At 38.6% G+C, this 18486-nt stretch overlaps 1 protein-coding gene across 4 annotated transcripts in view; it reads left to right on the plus strand.

Moving 5' to 3' along the window:
• COL14A1 (collagen type XIV alpha 1 chain) overlaps positions 1–18486 on the plus strand; it is a 180081-nt gene that overhangs the window by 33060 nt on the left and 128535 nt on the right. For all 4 annotated transcript variants that reach the window (XM_036338169.1, XM_036338168.1, XM_036338170.1 and 1 more), the window contains 4 exons: positions 10583–10738; positions 11628–11747; positions 12986–13150; positions 16303–16464. In XM_036338169.1, the coding sequence (XP_036194062.1) occupies positions 10583–10738; positions 11628–11747; positions 12986–13150; positions 16303–16464 (603 nt within the window). The remainder of the gene's footprint in view (positions 1–10582; positions 10739–11627; positions 11748–12985; positions 13151–16302; positions 16465–18486) is intronic.

The raw sequence follows: 18486 nt of genomic DNA on the forward strand, positions 1-18486 counted from the left end.
GAGTGGTTGTATATTTCAAAAAATCACCTTGAACAACCAAGGTAAACATACAGTAAAATCATGTTCAAATCATATAGTCAAATCAGAGCTGAAAATAATTGCAAATTAGCTTCTGGAGATGAGGAAGTTTTATTTTTAAATAGTGATGGTTAGGCAAAGCACCCTTTCTTGGGTTAGTATTAATTTATGATAAACAGGAAATAAACCAGAGAATTGTACAAATAAACTTTTAGAGCAAACTTTATATAAAAATATTTAAAAAGGACCATATACTTTCAAAGGAAATAAAACCCATTTAGGTATCTTATATTGTGGTAGGTTGAGTTTGTAGAGGGTAGACAGGAAGAGATGCTAAAGGCAATGGGGATAAAAACAGTCAGCAGTCTCAGGGAATGTTGTTTGGGGGAATAAGAGGAATTTCATTACAGGAAAGTGAGAAATAAATACGGATCAAGTGGAGTTGAAGTTGGTAGGTGAAGGAGGGAAGAGATAATCTTAAAATTTAGAGTTGGAAGATACTTTGAGAGCCATGTAGCTCAAGCAATTGAGAAGATGGTTGAGGCTCTTTATCCATGCCATCAAGGGTTGACCAGCATCTGCTTTTATTGACAAAGATCTCATTGTTTTCCAAGGCAGTGGTCTATGGAAATCTCGACTGTTAGAAAGATATTTCTTGAATTGAGTTGAAATCTGTCTCCTTGTGGGCATACAGAACACTCTTAATCCCCCTTTTGTATGACAGCCCTTTTAATATTTGAAGACAGCTGTTATGTCCTCTCCAAGAACCTTGCAGTTTATGAGCAAAAGAGAAATGTGATGTTTACTGGATTGTCAGTTACTCTTGAGATGCAGGGCTCTGAGTGACAGAAATGTTCTTTTGGCTGAAGTTTAGGGATTCGGCATCTCACATCTGCAAGTTGTCATGGTGTTATTTATCCCAGGTTGGGTATAGCACAAGGGGGTATAACTTTGATTTCAGGCTATCTGTAATTGCGAGGCTTGGCAATCTTTCTTCCCTTCCTTTTTTCTCCCTTCTTTTTTTTCTTCTTCCTTTCCTCCCTCCCTTTCCCTCTCTTCCTCCCTCCATTTCTCCTTTCTTTCCTTTCAAATATTTTTCTATGATAAGAGTTGAATAGCTCAATAGCTAAGTGGTTCAGGCTATGGAGTCATTTCTGGATTTTAATTCCAACTTTTCTACCTGCCCAGTTTGTGATGCAAGTTATTTAACCGTTCAAATTACTTAAGCTTTCTTTTTTTAATGGAAAGAGGAGAACTTCTATCTTAAAGCATTAATATCTGGCTTAAATGGAAAAGATATATGCAAAGAGCATCTGATGAAAGCAGTCATGAAATGGTAGGTCATTCCATTCTTGTAAAAAAAGAAAGCAATGAAAAGTGTCTACCATAGTCAGTAAATAAATAACTGTATGTATTAATCAGGATTCTCCATATGGAAATAGGATCCATATACATATGGAAAAAGATTTATTGTAAGAAATTGCCTCATGATTACAGAGGCTAGGAAGCCCCCACAATTTGCAGCTGGCAAGCTGGACACCCAGGAGAGCTCATCCTGTAAGTTCCAGCCTGAACACTGGCAGGTTCCATATCCAAGAAGACCAGTGTTGCAGGTCTAGTCCAATGTTACAGCTGAAGGCAGCCAGGCAGGAGCAGTTCCCTTTTACTCAGCCTTTTTGTTCTATTCAGGTCTTCAGTCAGTTGGTTGAGGGCCACCCACATTAGGGAGGGCCATCTGCTTTACTTAATCTACAGATTCAAATGTGAATCTCATCCAAAAACACAGACACACTCAGAATAATGTTTAACCAAATGTCTGGGCACTGCGTGGATTAGTCATGTTGACACAAAAAATTAACCATCACTATGTAATAGATTTCTCAGAAGTAAGAAGTTCTGCCAGTGCCCAGCTGGTGTGGCTTAGTGGTTGAGCATCGACCTATGAGCCAAGAGGTGGCTGGTTCCATCCCCAGTCAAGGCATGCCCAGGTTGTGGGCTCCATCCCCAGTAGGGGGTATGCAGGAGGCAGTCGATCAATGATGTTTCTATCTCTCTATCCTTCTCCCTTCCTCTCTCTCTAAAATCAATAAAAACATTTTTTAAAAAAGAAGTTCTGCAAAGAAAGATAAAACAGAGTCAGAGAAGAGAGTGATGGGAAGTGCTGTTTTAGATTGGTAGTCAGCCGTCAGGGATGCTATGAAAGATAAATCTATTCCAAGGCTGGATTAATGAATACTAAGTTCACTCTGATGGATGTGAAATCAGACTCCTGCTCCCCATCTGCTAGATGGACAAATTGTAACATGAATCCAACAGGTAATAGTGGCCATCCATTATGTGAGGACATCTTCTATGGTATTGGTAGTGTGGTATGATGGAAAAGGCATATTGGACCAAACATTTAGAAGTCCTGATATCCAGTTCAGGCTCTGCCAGTAACCACTAAGCCATTCACTTGTCTGTCTGAACCTCAATTTCATTTTCTGAAAAAATGAGAACAATTAATGGCTCTCCACAAAAATGTTGTATTAGATGTGCCAATGTATTTAAAAAAACCACACACCCTTTTAAAACCATTAGCTTTAAAAAAAATCCAGTGATGCAGCTAAAGCCAATTTTGAGAGCGAGCTCTTGGTTTGAAAACTTGGAACTTAAGTGCAAAATTGTTCTGTGACCACAGTTTTCCTTCAGATGTCTTGGTTTATGAATGGTATACCTAGATATTTTGCTAGTAGCATAGAAAAAATAATCCAGAGCCACTAAAAGAATCAGACTAATGCTGGGGAAAATTATTGTGAGGTTGTTCTGATTGTATATTAAAATAACGTGAGTAAAAATAGTAAATGCTCGCCTTTCATTTAGCTTTGCCTCCAGCATTGGAAAAGTATCAAGGAAGATAGGCAAAGCCGATACCAACTCCCTGATCCCTAAATAACTGTAACCCACTTTCCCAGTGGAGTCCTGGAGCTGGAGAGACCACATTTAATTCAGCCATCATGGTCCATTTTTCTAGGGCCCTGCCAGGCAGATGAATTACTATGTAAGAAGAGGAATTCGTTTTCAACAGCACAGTTCAATGTAGTTCACATTCATTGATGAGCTACATGCCAAGAGCTGAGCCAGACAAAAGGGATCAGAAGAGAAAACACAAATTTCTTACCTCTCAAGCTTACCTCTTACCTTTCATAGTCCGGGAGATAGGAATGGAAACAAATCGTAATAGTCCAGGTGCTGGTACAACAAAACAGGTACAAATGCAGAAGCAGTTAAAGAGAGGCAGGTGAGCTTGAATATAATGATGCACATAACTTTCAGATATAGAATGTTGGCACATGGTTAACTTTCCAAAGCTGCCTCTTCATGCACCTCAGAAGGTAGAATATAATGGGAATAATTCCTTCCAAATGTTATGATGTTTGTGTTGTAGCCTGTATATTGGATGCTCTCCTTTGACTGCATTCAGCGGCTTAACTTTTTATTTATTTTTTAACACTACCTGTATTTTCAGAATTGTCTTTTGCTAAAGACCACATACAGCCCTAACCGGTTTAGCTCAGTGGATAGAGATTTGGCCTGTGGACTACAGGGTCCCAGGTTCGATTCCGGTCAAGGGCATGTACCTTGGTTGTGGGCACATACCCAGTAGGGGGTGTGCAGAAGGCAGCTGATCGATGTTTCTCTTTCATTGATGTTTCTAACTCTCTATCCCTCTCTCTTCCTCTCTGTAAAAAATCAATAAAATATATTTAAAAAAAGACCACATACAGTCACTTTTTCAGATCTCTTCCATTTTACTTGTATCCATTTGAGTGTGTTTATTTAGTTCTGTATATTTTTCCACATGTGTATGTTTTTGTATCCACAAACACAGTCAAAATGCTGAACAATTCTATCACCATAAATATCTGTATGTTGCCTCTTTAAAACCACATCTATCTCCTTCCCACCCTCCATCGTTAATCCCTGACAACCATGAATCGGTCCTCAATTTCTAAAATTTTTTTTTTTTTTTACTTAGAAGGTATTATATAAATGGAATCATGGAGTAGGTAATCTTTTGGGATTAGCTCTTTTCTCTCAGGTGTGTGTATTGGTAGTTCTTTTGTTTTTATTACTGAGTAGTAAGTAGTACATGGTATGGATGTTTAACCATTGACTTTGAAGGACATCTAGACTTAGATTTTGGCTATTATGAATCAAACGGCTATGAACATCTGTGTACAGTGTGTGTGTGCATGCGTGTGTGCATGTGTGCGTGTGTGCATGTGTGTGTGTGCGTGTGCGTGTGTGTGTGTGTGTGAATGTAAGTTTTTATTTCTCTGGAATCAATGCCCAAGAGTGCAATTGTTTGTTTCTATGGTAATTTTATCGTATACTTTTTAAAAGAAACTGCCCAACTGTTTTCAGAGCAGTTCTACCACTCTGTAGTCCCATGAGCAATGTCTGAGTGACCCAGTTTCTACGCATACTTTCCAGCACTTGTTATTACTGTTTTATTTTTAGCTATTTTGATAAGTGTGTACAGTGAAAACTTATGGTGGTTTTAATTTGTACTTTCCTGATAGTTATCAGTTTGAACATCTTTTCATGTGCAAACTTGCCATCTGTATATCCTCTTTTCTTCTCTTTTTTTTTTCTTAAAAGTTTTTTAGTTTTACTTACTACATTTAAGTTGATTATCCACTTTGAATTAATTTGGGTATAAAGTATGAGGTTTTGATCAAATTTATTTGTTTGTTTTCATGTTGCTCCAGCACTGTCTGTTCAAGTATTTTGCACATTTGTCTAAAGCTATATTTAGATTTAAAATCAGGTAGTTGCGCGTATTTGTATAGGTCTGTTTTTGGCTTTTCTATTATTTTCTATTGATGTATGTGCTTATCCCTCTGAAAAACTAGACCTTACTGAGTACTATATCTGTATAATTAGTAGGCTAAATATCTGGTAAAATAATTCTTTCCACTTTATTCTTCTTTTTCATGATTGTTTTAGCTTTTCCAGGGTCTGTGCCTTCCCATATAAATTTTAGAAAAAGCTTGACTATATGTAAAAAAAAAAGTCTTTCTGAGGTTTGGTAGGAATCATATTAAACTTATAGATAAATTTGGAGATAATTGCATCTTAACTATGTTCAGCCTTCCAATCCATGAACATGGTAATCCTATTTATTTATTTGTTTATTTATGTCTTTTTTAATTTCTTCTATCAATAGTGTAATTTTCAGCACACAGATCCTGCAGATGTTTTAAGTATGTACCTAAATATCTCATTATCTTTGGAGCACTTATAAATGGTATTAAAGTTATCTTTTTTTCAGTTGAAAGAGCACAAATTGTATATTACTGTGACCTTGATTTTTCTTATTACTATGATACCAGTGTAGTTTAAATTCTCTTCATTCATTTATTGGCTATATATCTTTCTTATTCTGTAAATTTTTATTTCTGTTTTTTAAAATATATTCTTGATACTGTTCTTCTTAGGTTTTTTTATATTGTACATGTCTTCTCCAGTTGGAACTTGTCTTTATATATTTCTTAAGGTTTTTTTATGAGCCACTTTCAAAATTGTAATATTAAATTTGACAGTTTTCTAATTTATAGTCAATTTTATCTTACTTTGGAACTATATAGAATTTATATCTCTAAGTCAAAATGACTTGAGTGAGCTGAATAGACAGAATATTTTTATTGGAAAATTTTTGAAATAGATAATACCTGTTTCACAGTCCTCTTCTACATAAAGAAAGATTTCTAAGACCTTATCTTCAGTGTACCCAAACAAAAAAGTGAAATAATATTCCCAATAGTTTTAGAAAAGAAAGAAAGCTACTCTCAATTTGAGGCAAGTTTCCCTATTAAAAATGAGAGAAACAGATTCTTAATGCTTCATCAAACTTCAATTTTCCTGATCATTTTTTAAAAATAAATTTTTATCCCATGATTTCTTGCAGTATTCTGTTTTAGAATATTTTGGTCTGATACAGTAGGATTGTATCCCAAATTGATGGTGGCTTTGTATTTGGTTATTAAAGAAGGGAAATATGTTGCCTTAAAATGTAATATATCAACTTTGGATTGAGCTGTACCATATAGCTTCCATATGAGTATCTGAGTATTTCATTGGCAAATATATTTTTCCCCATCTGGTAAAAGGATCTAGATATTCCATGTATATTTATGTCTGGGGAAAAAATCCAAGATCTTTTTAGCAAAAATATGGCCTGCTAGGTGCAGAGATATAGATTAAATTGCCTACCTGTGGTCGGCAAACTGCGGCTAGCGAGCCACATGGTGCTCTTTGGCCCTGTGAGTGTGGCTCTTCCTAAGCCTTAGGAGTACCCTAATTAAGTTAATAACAATGTACCTACCTATATAGTTTAAGTTTAAAAAATTTGGCTCTCAAAAGAAATTTCAATCGTTGTACTGTTGATATTTGGCTCTGTTGACTAATGGGTTTGCAGACCACTGGAGCCCAATCATAGTAATTCAACTCTTTTTCTCTCCAGGAAAAAATATTCCATTTATTTATGAATACTTATACATTTTGGGTTTTATTACATAAATTATATTTCAAATATTGTTTTATAATCATTTAATGTTAGAAAACAAACTGGGGATTTGTTGGGCAATTTTAAGAAGTTGGCAAGACACAAGGAAACACACAAACACACACACATACACACACACACACACACACACACACAATTCATGATCTCCAGTCCTAATATGAAAATTCAGCGAAGTTAGTTTTTTTTGGAAACACAACCTACAGTATGAAGGAATGCTACTAAAGATACTAACAATACCCTGTAATTTTGAAGAGTTTTTAGACACAGTAAGAGTATTTTAGCATCTTCGTTCTGTGTGCACGACAGTGGTGGTTTTCACCTAGTCAAGCATAGACCTACCCTGTATATTAGACAGTCTTTTCCTTTGTTGCAAAGACAGCTGTTTGCCCTTGGCACCTTGCCCATAATCACTGCAGGCTGGGGCTTTCCAGCCCCCGGGCATCCTGTTCTAAATCCCTGTTCTGAGACCTATGTGAGCCATTTAAAAATCAATTATTGAAATGATTTTAAGGGACAAAATCTTATTGCCATAGAGACACAATACAGTAGTCCCCCTCATAGGCTGTTTCACTTTCTGTGGTTTCAGTTACCTGTGATCAACTGTGGCCCAAAAATATTAAGTGGAAAATTCCAGAAATAAGCAATTTATAAGTGTTAAATTGTACACCATTCTGAGTAAGTGAAGAAATCTCCCACCTTTCTGTGACATCTTGATCCTCCCTACTCCAGTCTTGAATCATCCCTTTGCCCAGTGTTTTTATTTTTATTTATTTATTTATTTATTTTTTTAAATTAAATCTTTATTGTTCAGATTATTACATTTGTTCCTCTTTTTTTTCCCCCCCATAACTCCCCTCCTCCCAGTTCCCGCCCCACCCTCCGCCCTCACTCCCCACCCACTGTCCTCATCCATAGGTGCACGATTTTTGTCCAGTCTCTTCCCACATCTCCCACACCCCTTTCCCCCCCAGGAATAGTCAGTCCATTCCCTTTCTATGTCCCTGATTCTATTATAATCAACAGTTCATTCTGTTCATCAGATTATTTATTCACTTGATTCTTAGATTTACTTGTTGATAGATGCATATTTGTTGTTCATAATTTGTATCTTTACCTTTTTCTTCCTCTTCCTCTTCTTAAAGGATACCTTTCAGCATTTCATATAATCCTGGTTTGGTGGTGATGAACTCCTTTAGCTTTTCCTTATCTGTGAAGCTCTTTATCTGACCTTCAATTCTGAATGATAGCTTTGCTGGATAAAGTAATCTTGGTTGTAGGTTCTTGGTATTCATCACTTTGAATATTTCTTGCCACTCCCTTCTGGCCTGCAAAGTTTCTGTTGAGAAATCAGCTGACAGTCGTATGGGTATTCCCTTGTAGGTAACTGAGTTTCTTTCTCTTGCTGTTTTAAGATTCTCTCTTTATCTTTTGCTCTTGGCATTTTAATGATGATGTGTCTTGGTGTGGTCCTCTTTGGATTCCTTTTGTTTGGGGTTCTCCGCGCTTCTTGGACCTGTAAGTCCATTTCTTTCACCAGGTGGGGGAAGTTTTCTGTCATTATTTCTTCAAATAGGTTTTCAATATCTTGCTCTCTCTCATCTTCTGGCACCCCTATAATTCTGATGTTGGTACGCTTGAAGCTGTCCCAGAGGCTCCTTACACTATCCTTGCATTTTTGGATTCTTTTTTCATTTTGCTTTTCCGGTTGGGTGTTTTTTGCTTCCTTGCATTTCAAATCATTGACTTGATTCTTGCGCTCCTCTGGTCTGCTGTCGGGAGTCTGTATAATATTCGTTATTTCAGTCCGTGTATGCTTAATTTCTGGTTGGTTCCCCAATATAAGATCGAGGGTCACATTAGTTTTCTTGTAGATCTCATTAAGTTTATCGGCGGCTTCTAAACAGTTCTTGAGAGACCTTAAAAGTGTGGTTCTGAACTCTATATCTTCCATTGACAATTTTGTCCTGTTTCTTTGTCTCCGCATTTTGTTATGCTTCCTTGGTGCACCCCCTAGTGGTCTTTGTTCGAAGTCTTATAGTTAAATCTTGATTGTTGTAGCTAATTCCAGGGAGGGTTTGACCTCCAGGCCAAGTGGCTATGAGAATCAGCTGTGTCAGCAGTGAGAGAACTTCTGTCCTCTAGGGAGGTGCTAATCTGGCCTTTGCCTGAGGCTATCCGGCAAATGCCTCTGTGCAGGGCTTGGGCGGGGCGGGTCGAACAGGATCAACAGGGTGGGCCGGAGAGAGCAGTTATGGCGGCTCTCAGTCCTGTCCCCAGGGGCTCTGCCTCTCTGAGTCCCAGCACCCGCTGCAAAGCTCGGAGAGAAAGCTGCACTCGCTCTGACCGAAGCCAGACAGTCCCGCTTCTCCCGTTTGAGTCTGGGTCCCTAAAGACTCGCCCGTATCTGGAGCTCAGAGTCTGCGACTCCCTCCTGAATGAAAACGCCAACCGCGCCCTCCGCTGCCAGCCCGCTCCGCGCACTCCGCACCTCAGAATTTGACTTCAGCACTGCGCCTCCTCTGAGTGTCCGTATGCGTTTCTCTTTCCTCCTAGTTGTAGGACTTCCACTCAGCCGGCGTTCCTGTGGTTCTGGGTGATGTCCCTTCCGTCTTTTGGTTTCACTTTTGAAGTAGTTGTTCAAAGCAGCAAACTCCGGCGTTAACCTATGCCGCCATCTTGGTTCTCCCTGACCACTGTTCTCCCTTTGCCCAGTGTTTTTACACTGTACATGCTTCCCACCTGTTAGTCACTTAGTAATCAATTAGGTTATCAGATTGACTTTCATGGTATCAGCATTGCAGTGCTTGTGTTCAAATCACCTTTATTTGATTTAATAATGGCCCCAAAGTGTAAGAATAGTGATGCCAACAATTAGGATATGCCAAAGAGAAGTCATAAACTTTATCATAGGTATGAATGTAAAGGAAGAAACATATATGTGTGTGTGTGTGTGTGTGTGTGTGTGTGTATAACATATATATAATACATATTACACACATATAACATATAAATGTGTGTGTATATATATATATATATGTGTGTGTGTGTGTATATATATTAGAGGCCCAGTGCACAAAATTTATGCACAGGTAAGGTCCCTAGGCCTGGTCGGCAATCAGGGCCGATCTGTGGGGTGACTGGCGGGGCGATCGGGGGGCCCCCGCTGGCACCCGCCTTGGCTGGCTTGGGGCCTACAGGCTGGGGGCAGCTCCTGTGTTGAGCGTCTGCCCCTCGTGGTCAGTGCACGTCATAGAGACTGGTTGTTCCACCGGTCATTCTGCCGTTTGGTTGATTTGCATATTAGGCTTTTATTATCTAGGATATATACTATTCGTGGTTTCAGGAATCCACTGGGGGTCTTGGAATGTATCCCCCATGGATAATGGGGGACTGCTTTGAGCACAAGAATTTGAATCTGAAGAAACTCTTGGGCCCTTTCTACTTTTTTCTTCCCCAAACCATTCCTACGTTAGCACAGGTCTGTGTGCCTTTCTTAGGCTAAATGCATGGCCCTGACTTTTCCTTGAGTCCAGGAATCCCTCATTTCTCTTCTCCTGTCACTTCCTCCAGCTTACTTATCAGAACAGGAGAGCTGCCTCTGCTTCCCGGCCGTCTTCCCCATCTCTGCTTACTCTATCGCACTGGTGTTGCTAAGACATTTCCTGGAAAGAATCTGTAGGCTGAAACCAAAGCTGGATGATTTTGCACAGACATTACTTTCTCAAATATGCAGAAGGCTCGTGTTGCCAGGATGGTGTGAACCTGCCAGTGCTTTGCTATTTCCAGAACACTGGCTCTGCAGGCAGCCAGCTATTACCATGATTTTTGCCCAGTGAAAATGCATTTAAGGGAAGGATTGTAAAAATATGGTTGCCTTAATGGGAACTTTATTATATTCTTAGCACTAAGTTATTTGAAGGACATGAAAATAGACTCACTCTTTTTAAAAGTTCCAACAGTAACACAGGTGCTTTTCTGGTTTGTACTTTGCAGAAGTGAAATTTTTCTGTCAAACTCCAGCAATTGCTGATATTGTAATCCTGGTTGATGGTTCATGGAGCATTGGAAGATTCAACTTCAGACTGGTTCGGCTTTTCTTGGAAAACCTGGTTACAGCGTTCGATGTGGGCTCAGAGAAGACACGGATTGGTACACCTTCTACTATTCATAGCAGTCAACTGTCAATGTAAAACTTTGGGGAAGCCTCTTAAGAAATTTCAAAAACTCTTTACAGAGTGACTTTCAGAATTACAGGATCTACTATAGTGGTGTTCCCCAAAATGCAAATTTGGATCAATAGGATATGCCAATTATTTATTCCTACTAATTTTGCTATGACACTGTCATTCAATTAATTATTGAACCTATTTTAATTTTCTGGAAGTCAAAATCTTCTCTAATTATTTTTATTATTATTTTAAAGTTAGAGTTGGCTTAAAAATTTATTAGGTAAAAGTTTTCTTTTTAAAGGAAACAGTCAAACTAGTGAAACATTATACTAAAACAACTGGAAATTGGAAATAATTTTATAGTACAAGATAATCTTTGTCACATTAAATCTAGCTGAGATAAAAAGCAAATAAAAAAGTTTAAAATCTTTAAGCAACATGTTCACTTTATTGCAAAAGTCTCCTAGTTTTGCTTTTAAATAGCCATTAAGGAAACTCCTTTCCTTTGAGAATAAAAACCAACATATAAATCTAGACCTTTTATCTACAAACATAATCCAGACTTTAAAAAAACCACATGCTAAGTACCTAATACTTAAAAAGTGGTCACTTCCAGATGGCTATAAAATAGATACATTTCCTCAGCCCCCAGATAATTAATTCTCTCGATTAATTCCTTAAATTAATGCCAGGAATCCTCTTCCTCTCCCTCCCCTGCCCCTGCAGGAATCCTTCTTGAGAGTACATAGTGAGGTGGGGGAAAAAATGTTGCAAAGATTAGGCCGTTCATCATTTTAGTTTCTGGAATAGTCCACTACCTTTGAGTAAGCAATCATTTCTGGGTGGGCTTCCTTATTTTTCTTACCCAGGTCTTGCACAGTATAGCGGTGATCCCAGAATAGAATGGCACTTGAATGCCTTCAGTACAAAAGATGAGGTGATCGAAGCTGTCCGAAATCTGCCATACAAAGGAGGAAATACCCTAACAGGTATGTTTTGTTCAGTCCACAACATATTTTGCGGAAGAATAGTCTTATTTCTTTAGTCGGCCTCTTTGTAAGACTTAGCATAGTGCTTTTTTAAACCAAAGGAAGTCTTTATTTCTCCTATCCTGTCACTTCCTCTAGCTTCTAAAGTTCTCCGATGGTTCTTTTCTCAAACTCGGCTTCATAAGTTAAAACCCAGACATCTCATTGCATATGAATAGAGTGTCCCAGGAGGGGCTTGGTTGACCTAGAAGGAAATGGCATAGTCTCTGAGGCTGACAGCACTCGTAGCTGTTTTAACCATTGTGAGTCCCTTTTCCTCCCTCTCTTTTCACCTGTTTTCTCCTCCAGCCACCCTGTCAATGAAATAAACACAAATTACTACCTTGTATTTCAGGAAGGTATTTTCTTGGCCCTTATTCTGCAATCAGTAGCTATCATGAAAATATTTGCGGATCTTTGGCTCACTGATATTTTTAATAAATGAAGAATGTGAGAATATTTAGGTGATAATTATCTTAGCCACAAGGGGTTATCACAGGTTTTACCCTTACTGCACATCCAATATATATGCTCAATTAAAATACATAGATGTTGTCATTGACTTTTAAGGAAACCACTGAAATCCTGACAATTGCTTTGCCAATCTGAGGCATAATCTAATGGGTATTTTGTTCATACAACTAAAAAAATATTTAACACAAATTCTATAAAAAATATTGCAGCATTTCTTATTTTTTCTCGGTGAAAAGTGTCACATTCAAAAGGCAGGGGTTCAGTTTTCTTTGAGATCTTCCCCCACTACCTCTAAGATAGAGAGATAGGAAAGAATTTTTGGTTTTATAGGCCATCATTAGCAAAACTGAAAGTGTAGAGATAATATTTGGAACAGACACTATTGTGCAGGGATTCTTGCTTTATTCTAACTTATAAAGGTTTACATTTTCGTGTACACAGATCTGTCATGTCCATGGGCCACGAATTCAATGTTCGTTGTAAATGCGAATTTCTGAAATGATGCAGTGGTCAGTTATTTGTATTGCCTCTCTTCTGGTGGAGTTGAGTTTTTCATCCGATCTGTCAAGGAAGAGGTTGTTGTAAAAATGAAGGTGAAAGTTTGCATCTAATAAAAATCCCTTTAGTTCCATAAGTTACTCATCTTGTGGTTACACTTTGCAGGACTGGAAGGGTTTTTATTAGAGGTGGTTGGTTTGTGTTTATTTTTCCTTGTTTTCTGCCAGGTCTTGCTTTGAACTACATTTTTGAAAACAGCTTTAAGCCAGAAGCAGGAGCAAGGACTGGAGTATCCAAAATTGGCATCTTAATCACAGACGGGAAATCCCAAGATGATATTATTCCACCATCCAGGAACCTTCGTGAATCTGGTGTGGAACTGTTTGCCATAGGTATGTGTTACTTATAGTTCTGTTTCAACAATGGGGACAGACGCACAGCCACTTAAAAATAATATTTAATGCAAAGTGCACTTCATGGAAAGCCAAGAGACCTATACATTTTCTAGTCCTGACTCTCATCACAACTAGTCATATGATCTCAGCCCTACAACCTACATTTAAAATGGAAGTGATGGTAACTGTTTTGTGCCCTATAGTGTGAAGACCTCTAAGGCGAGATACCATATGTAAAGTGTTGTGAAAAGTATAAAGGACAACGCTTAGGTTCATACTTATTACTTTTTACCAGTCAGGACTTTTCTCTTTAGTATCTTGTTATAGGCTCTCTCTTTCCTGGTGGCATATGGAGAAACAGTTTATCATTTTCAAGTAATTAAGGTCCTGCAGTTATTTAAAGAAAGCACAAAGTTCCAGATATGCAGTATTATTTCTCTGAAGCTCTTTTTAAGGTATTCTTGTGGAAAAGAATATATACTAGTTTATATCTATATATTCACACATGCAGAATAACTGCAAAATACTTAGATGATGCAACTTTGCTCTTGAGGAAAATGCTTAAATTTTCTTTGGCAGTAGGTGGGTCTTCTATTTCATCGAGACTGACAAAACAAAAACAAACCTAAATCTAGACACAGTTCTTCTGGCCCATTCCTAGATTTGCTATCAAAATGTGGTTTATAGAATGTTTCATTCAAGAAGTATTTGCTTATCTGCTGTGTGCCAGGCATTGTGGGTGGGTGCTGGGGCACAGAGATGAGGAAGGCTCTGTTCTTACAAAATGAGCCCTTCCAAGTCATGGTGACATCTCCTCTCTTTCTATGCTATTTGCAACAAACTACTTTGCTATTTGGTGTGTGTGTGTGAGAGAGAGAGAGAGAGGGAGGAGAGAGAAAGGGACTATCTTCCCTAGAATAGTTTCATATCTATAAATTCAAATTTGTTGGTTTTAACTAACCAGCATGAAAAGCATGGCTGATATTAAGCTCATTGCTTCAGTATGCACTAATGTGATTTTGTTTTTGTGGATCCAGATCCAACTGCACATTTTAGAAGCTATTGTAGAAGTCCTTCAGGCAAGAAACATCAGACAGATTGATTTAATTTTCATTTTTTATTTTGCAATCATTTTCCCCAACAAAGGAAATCCCTTCAGAAGATGTAAACTGATGGGGGAATTCATTCATGTGTTTATTCTCCATTTTGTGGTCTTGTTCATAATGAATGGATGAGTTTTTAAACAAAACTTTAAGTGAATTCAGATGTGATTTGAACTTTTTTTTTTTTTTGGAAACTACCTGAAAACCAGTAGTATTTATTATCCTATGACCCCCTAAAGCAAATAGGTGAGAAACAACCAATGCTTTGTTACTCAGTGTGTTGAGGTTGGAAGATGAATTCAATGGCATAGCCAGGCCTCTAAGAAGTAATTCATGTTGCCCCAAGTAATCACTCTTCCTTTCTTCCATAGTACCTCTTTTAACACCCTTAGATTATTGCAATGTCAGAGGTTTATAAAGAAACTAGAGGCCTGGTGCATGAAATTCATCCAGGGGGGGGGGGGGCGGCGTGTACCTCATCCTGGCCTGCACCCTCTCCAATCCAGAACCCCTGGCTCCTAACCGCTTACCTGCCTGCCTGCCTGCCTGATATCCCCTAACCACTCTGCCTGCCTGCTTGATGTTCCTAACCACTCTGCCTGCCTGTCTGATGGCCCCTAACTGCTCCTCTGCCGGCCCGATCGCCCCTATCCGCCTCTACCTGTCTGGTCACCCCTAACTGCCCTCCTCTGCCAGCCTGATCGCCTCTAACCGCCTCTGCCTCGGCCCCCGCGACTGTGGCTTTGTCTGGAAGATGTCTGGTCTAATTAGCATATTTCTCTTTTATTAGTATAGATGCTCCTTGTTTGTTGAAGCCTGGGGAAGATAAATCTACCTTGACACCCATAAGAACCAATCCTGTGCCTTCCTTTTTTTGTTTCTAATTTCATTGGTAAATATTTACTCATTTTAATGTGAGTCTTCTGAGAGGCAGCACGATATAGTAGTTCAGAGCATATGACTTTGGATCTAGACTGCCTGGCTGAATCCCAGGTGTACACTTCCTGGTTATGTTTCCTTGAGCAAGTTAATTAACCTCTCTCTGCATCAGCTTACACATCTGTATAATGGGAGAAACAATTGTGCCAAACTTATAGGGTTGGTTGTGAGGATTAAATATGTTAATATTCATAAAACACTGAAGCATTTGGGGCAAAGTAAGCACACTGTTAAGTGTTAGCATCCACTGCTAAATTAGAGACTGGAGAAGTTGCATGAGGGTGGAGGGTTTTCTGTATCACTGTACTTCCTGCTGTATTCTAAACACTCAGCATTGCTCTTGACCCACCATAGCAAGGGAATTCAATAAATATTGTGGAAGAACCAGAGCTTCCCTATTTGCAATGGTTACTAGCCAGTCTGTGTATTTGTGTATGTTAATCCCCCCCCAAGCTGTCTCTTAATACTATATAATAATAATAATAATAATAATAATAATAATTATATATTATTTTTATTATAGTAATCTCTGAATTTAAGTAAATGTGTTTTATAGAAATTTAAACCGGAAGTTTTGATAGTTTAGAATACTGGTTTCATTACTATTGCTTATGCAATATTCATGCAATATTCAGAAGTTAGTTTCATCAATACGTCTTTAGGGTAAGACATATTGAAGAAAATGAAGCTCGCCCCTAGCCGATTTGGCTCAGTGGATAAAGCGTCGACCTGCGGACTGAATGGTCCCGGGTTTGATTCCAGTCAAGGGCACACGCCTGGGTTGTGGGCTCAATCCCCAGTGTGGGGGATGCAGAAGGCAGCCGGTCAGTGATTCCCTCTCATCATTGATGTTTCTATCTCTCTCTCCCTCTCCCTTCCTCTCTGAAATCAATACAAATATGTAAAAAAAAAAAAAAATGAAGCTAAACCATTTAACAATGATTCTGAAGGTGACTTTTGAAAAGCCTCAGCCAGGAGAGATGTGCCTCTTGAAGCAGCAGATACTTTGATTGCAGTGAGACTGAGGGGCTCAGGTTGGGGACAGTGCTGTTGCTTTTTCAAATGGGGCATGGATGTCGCAACCCTCCCTGTTGTCCTCCTTGCAAGGGGTGAAAAACGCGGATGAGAACGAGCTGCAGGAGATCGCCTCTGAACCCGACAGCACGCACGTGTACAATGTGGCCGAATTTGACCTGATGCACACGGTGGTGGAGAGCCTGACGAGGACCGTCTGCCTCCGGGTGGAAGAACAGGACAGGGAGATCAAAGGTACACAGTGACGGAGAGCAGTCGTTCTGTGCACATGGGGATTGCGCTGAGCAAAGGTCTGCCGTGGGTTAGGAAAATTCTTAACCATCTTTCATCTCGACTTTCTAAATAGAGACCTCTATTCTCCTAATAGAAATGGGGGTATATTGGTGGGGTGAGGGAGGAATACTCTAACCACTAGATAATTTTCTCCTTTAGACCATCATGTTTGTGTCTTTTAATTAAACTTGATTTTGAGAGAATTGTCCATGTACATGGTTGTAAGAAATAATGTAGAGAGAGAGCCTGTATACTTTTCCAGTTTCCCTCAATGGTAACATATTGCAAGACTGCAGTACAATATCATGGTGTCTGCACTAATACAATCAAAATATAGAACATTTCCATTACCACAAGGATCATGACTATTGTCCTTTTATAGCCACATTCATTCTATCCCTCCCCCAATCTTTCTCTAACACCTAAAAATCAGTTCTCCATCTCTAAATATTTTTCATTTTGAAAATATTATGTAGGTGGAATCATGTAGTATGTAACCTTTGGAGATTGGCTTTCTTTATTAGGGGTAATTCCCTGGAGATTCCTTCAAGTTGTTGCAAGTATTAGTAGCTCTTTCCTTTGAACTGCTGTGTCGTATTCCACTGTATGGATGTACCACAGTTTGTTTAACCATTCCCACATTGAAAGACATCTGAGTTGTTTCCATTCTTTGGCTGTTACAAATAAAGCTGCTCCGAACATTCATGTATAGGTTCTTCTGTGAGCATATGTTTTAATTTCTCTGGGATAAAGTTCAGGATATCATATTGTAATTTTATATTTAGTTTAGTTTTAGTTAAGAAACTGCCAAGCTATTTTCCAGGGTGACCATAGCATTCGATATTTCCACCAGCAATATATAGAATGTCCCAAAAAATGTATGTACACACTTTGAATAATTATAAAGGCAGTGCTTATTAAAATACATTTCATTTTCAAAGTTGAGTTATCAGCTGTTAAAGTGTATATACATTTCTGGGGGCCACCCTATATGAGGGATCCAGTTTCTTTGCATTGTCACCAACATTTATTGTTGCTCCTGTTTTTCATGTTAGCCGTTCTGATCAGTGTGTAGTGATAGCTCTTTGTGGTTTTAATTTGCACTTCCCAGGTGCCCAGTGAAGTTGAACATCTTTTCACGTGCTCATTTTGCATCTGTGATATGCTCTTTGATGAAATGTCAGTTCATGCCTTTTGCCTATTTTTCTAATTGGACTTCTTTAAGTTTAGTTTTAACAGTTGAGTTTTGAGAATTCTTTATTCATATTCTACATACCAGTCCTCTTTTGGATACATAGTTTGTTAATATTTTTTCCTGATCAGTAGCTTGTCTTTTCATTTTTTAAATAAGGTTTTGCAGGGCAAAACTTTTAATTTTGGTGAGGGACTAGGTTGGGCAGCCAAGCAGTAGTTTCCTGAAGAAACTTTTCTGAGCTTCTTAACGAGAGTACTTTAGAATCCAGATTTTCCCACACGAAAAAATCTCTACATGTGGATGCTGATAAAGTATGTAATACAGTTCCTGGTCATAGTTAGTGTTCAGTAACTATGTTCTCCCCTCCCCCAGTGTAATGGTTATTGAAGTCTCTTGGGTAAATGCCCCTAGAACAAGCATGTCAAACTCGCAGCCTGCAGGCCTCATGCCTCATTTATTTGGCCAATATTAGCCTTTGAGTTTGACATGCTTGCCCTAGAGGCTAATAAATCCTAAAGTTCAAGGACCCTGAACTTTACATGTCCCAAGTCTTTTGTAGAATCATTTGCTTTAACATGTACATAACACAAAGTGCTTATAGTGTCTAGTTCATAGTGGATATTCAGTGTGTCGGTTGCTTTTTCTTTTTTTTTTTACTTTTAGATATTGGCCATTTGTTGCAGTCTTCAGTATAGCTACTGGATCTTCAGATGCTTAAAAACACAGACTCTTGTGTCAAGAAGCTTGAGTATCAAACTCAGCTCTGATACTTAATAATTGTGAGACTT

The sequence above is a fragment of the Myotis myotis genome, unplaced genomic scaffold (genome assembly GCF_014108235.1).
Source record: "Myotis myotis isolate mMyoMyo1 unplaced genomic scaffold, mMyoMyo1.p scaffold_m19_p_16, whole genome shotgun sequence".
NCBI classification, from domain to species: domain Eukaryota; kingdom Metazoa; phylum Chordata; class Mammalia; order Chiroptera; family Vespertilionidae; genus Myotis; species Myotis myotis.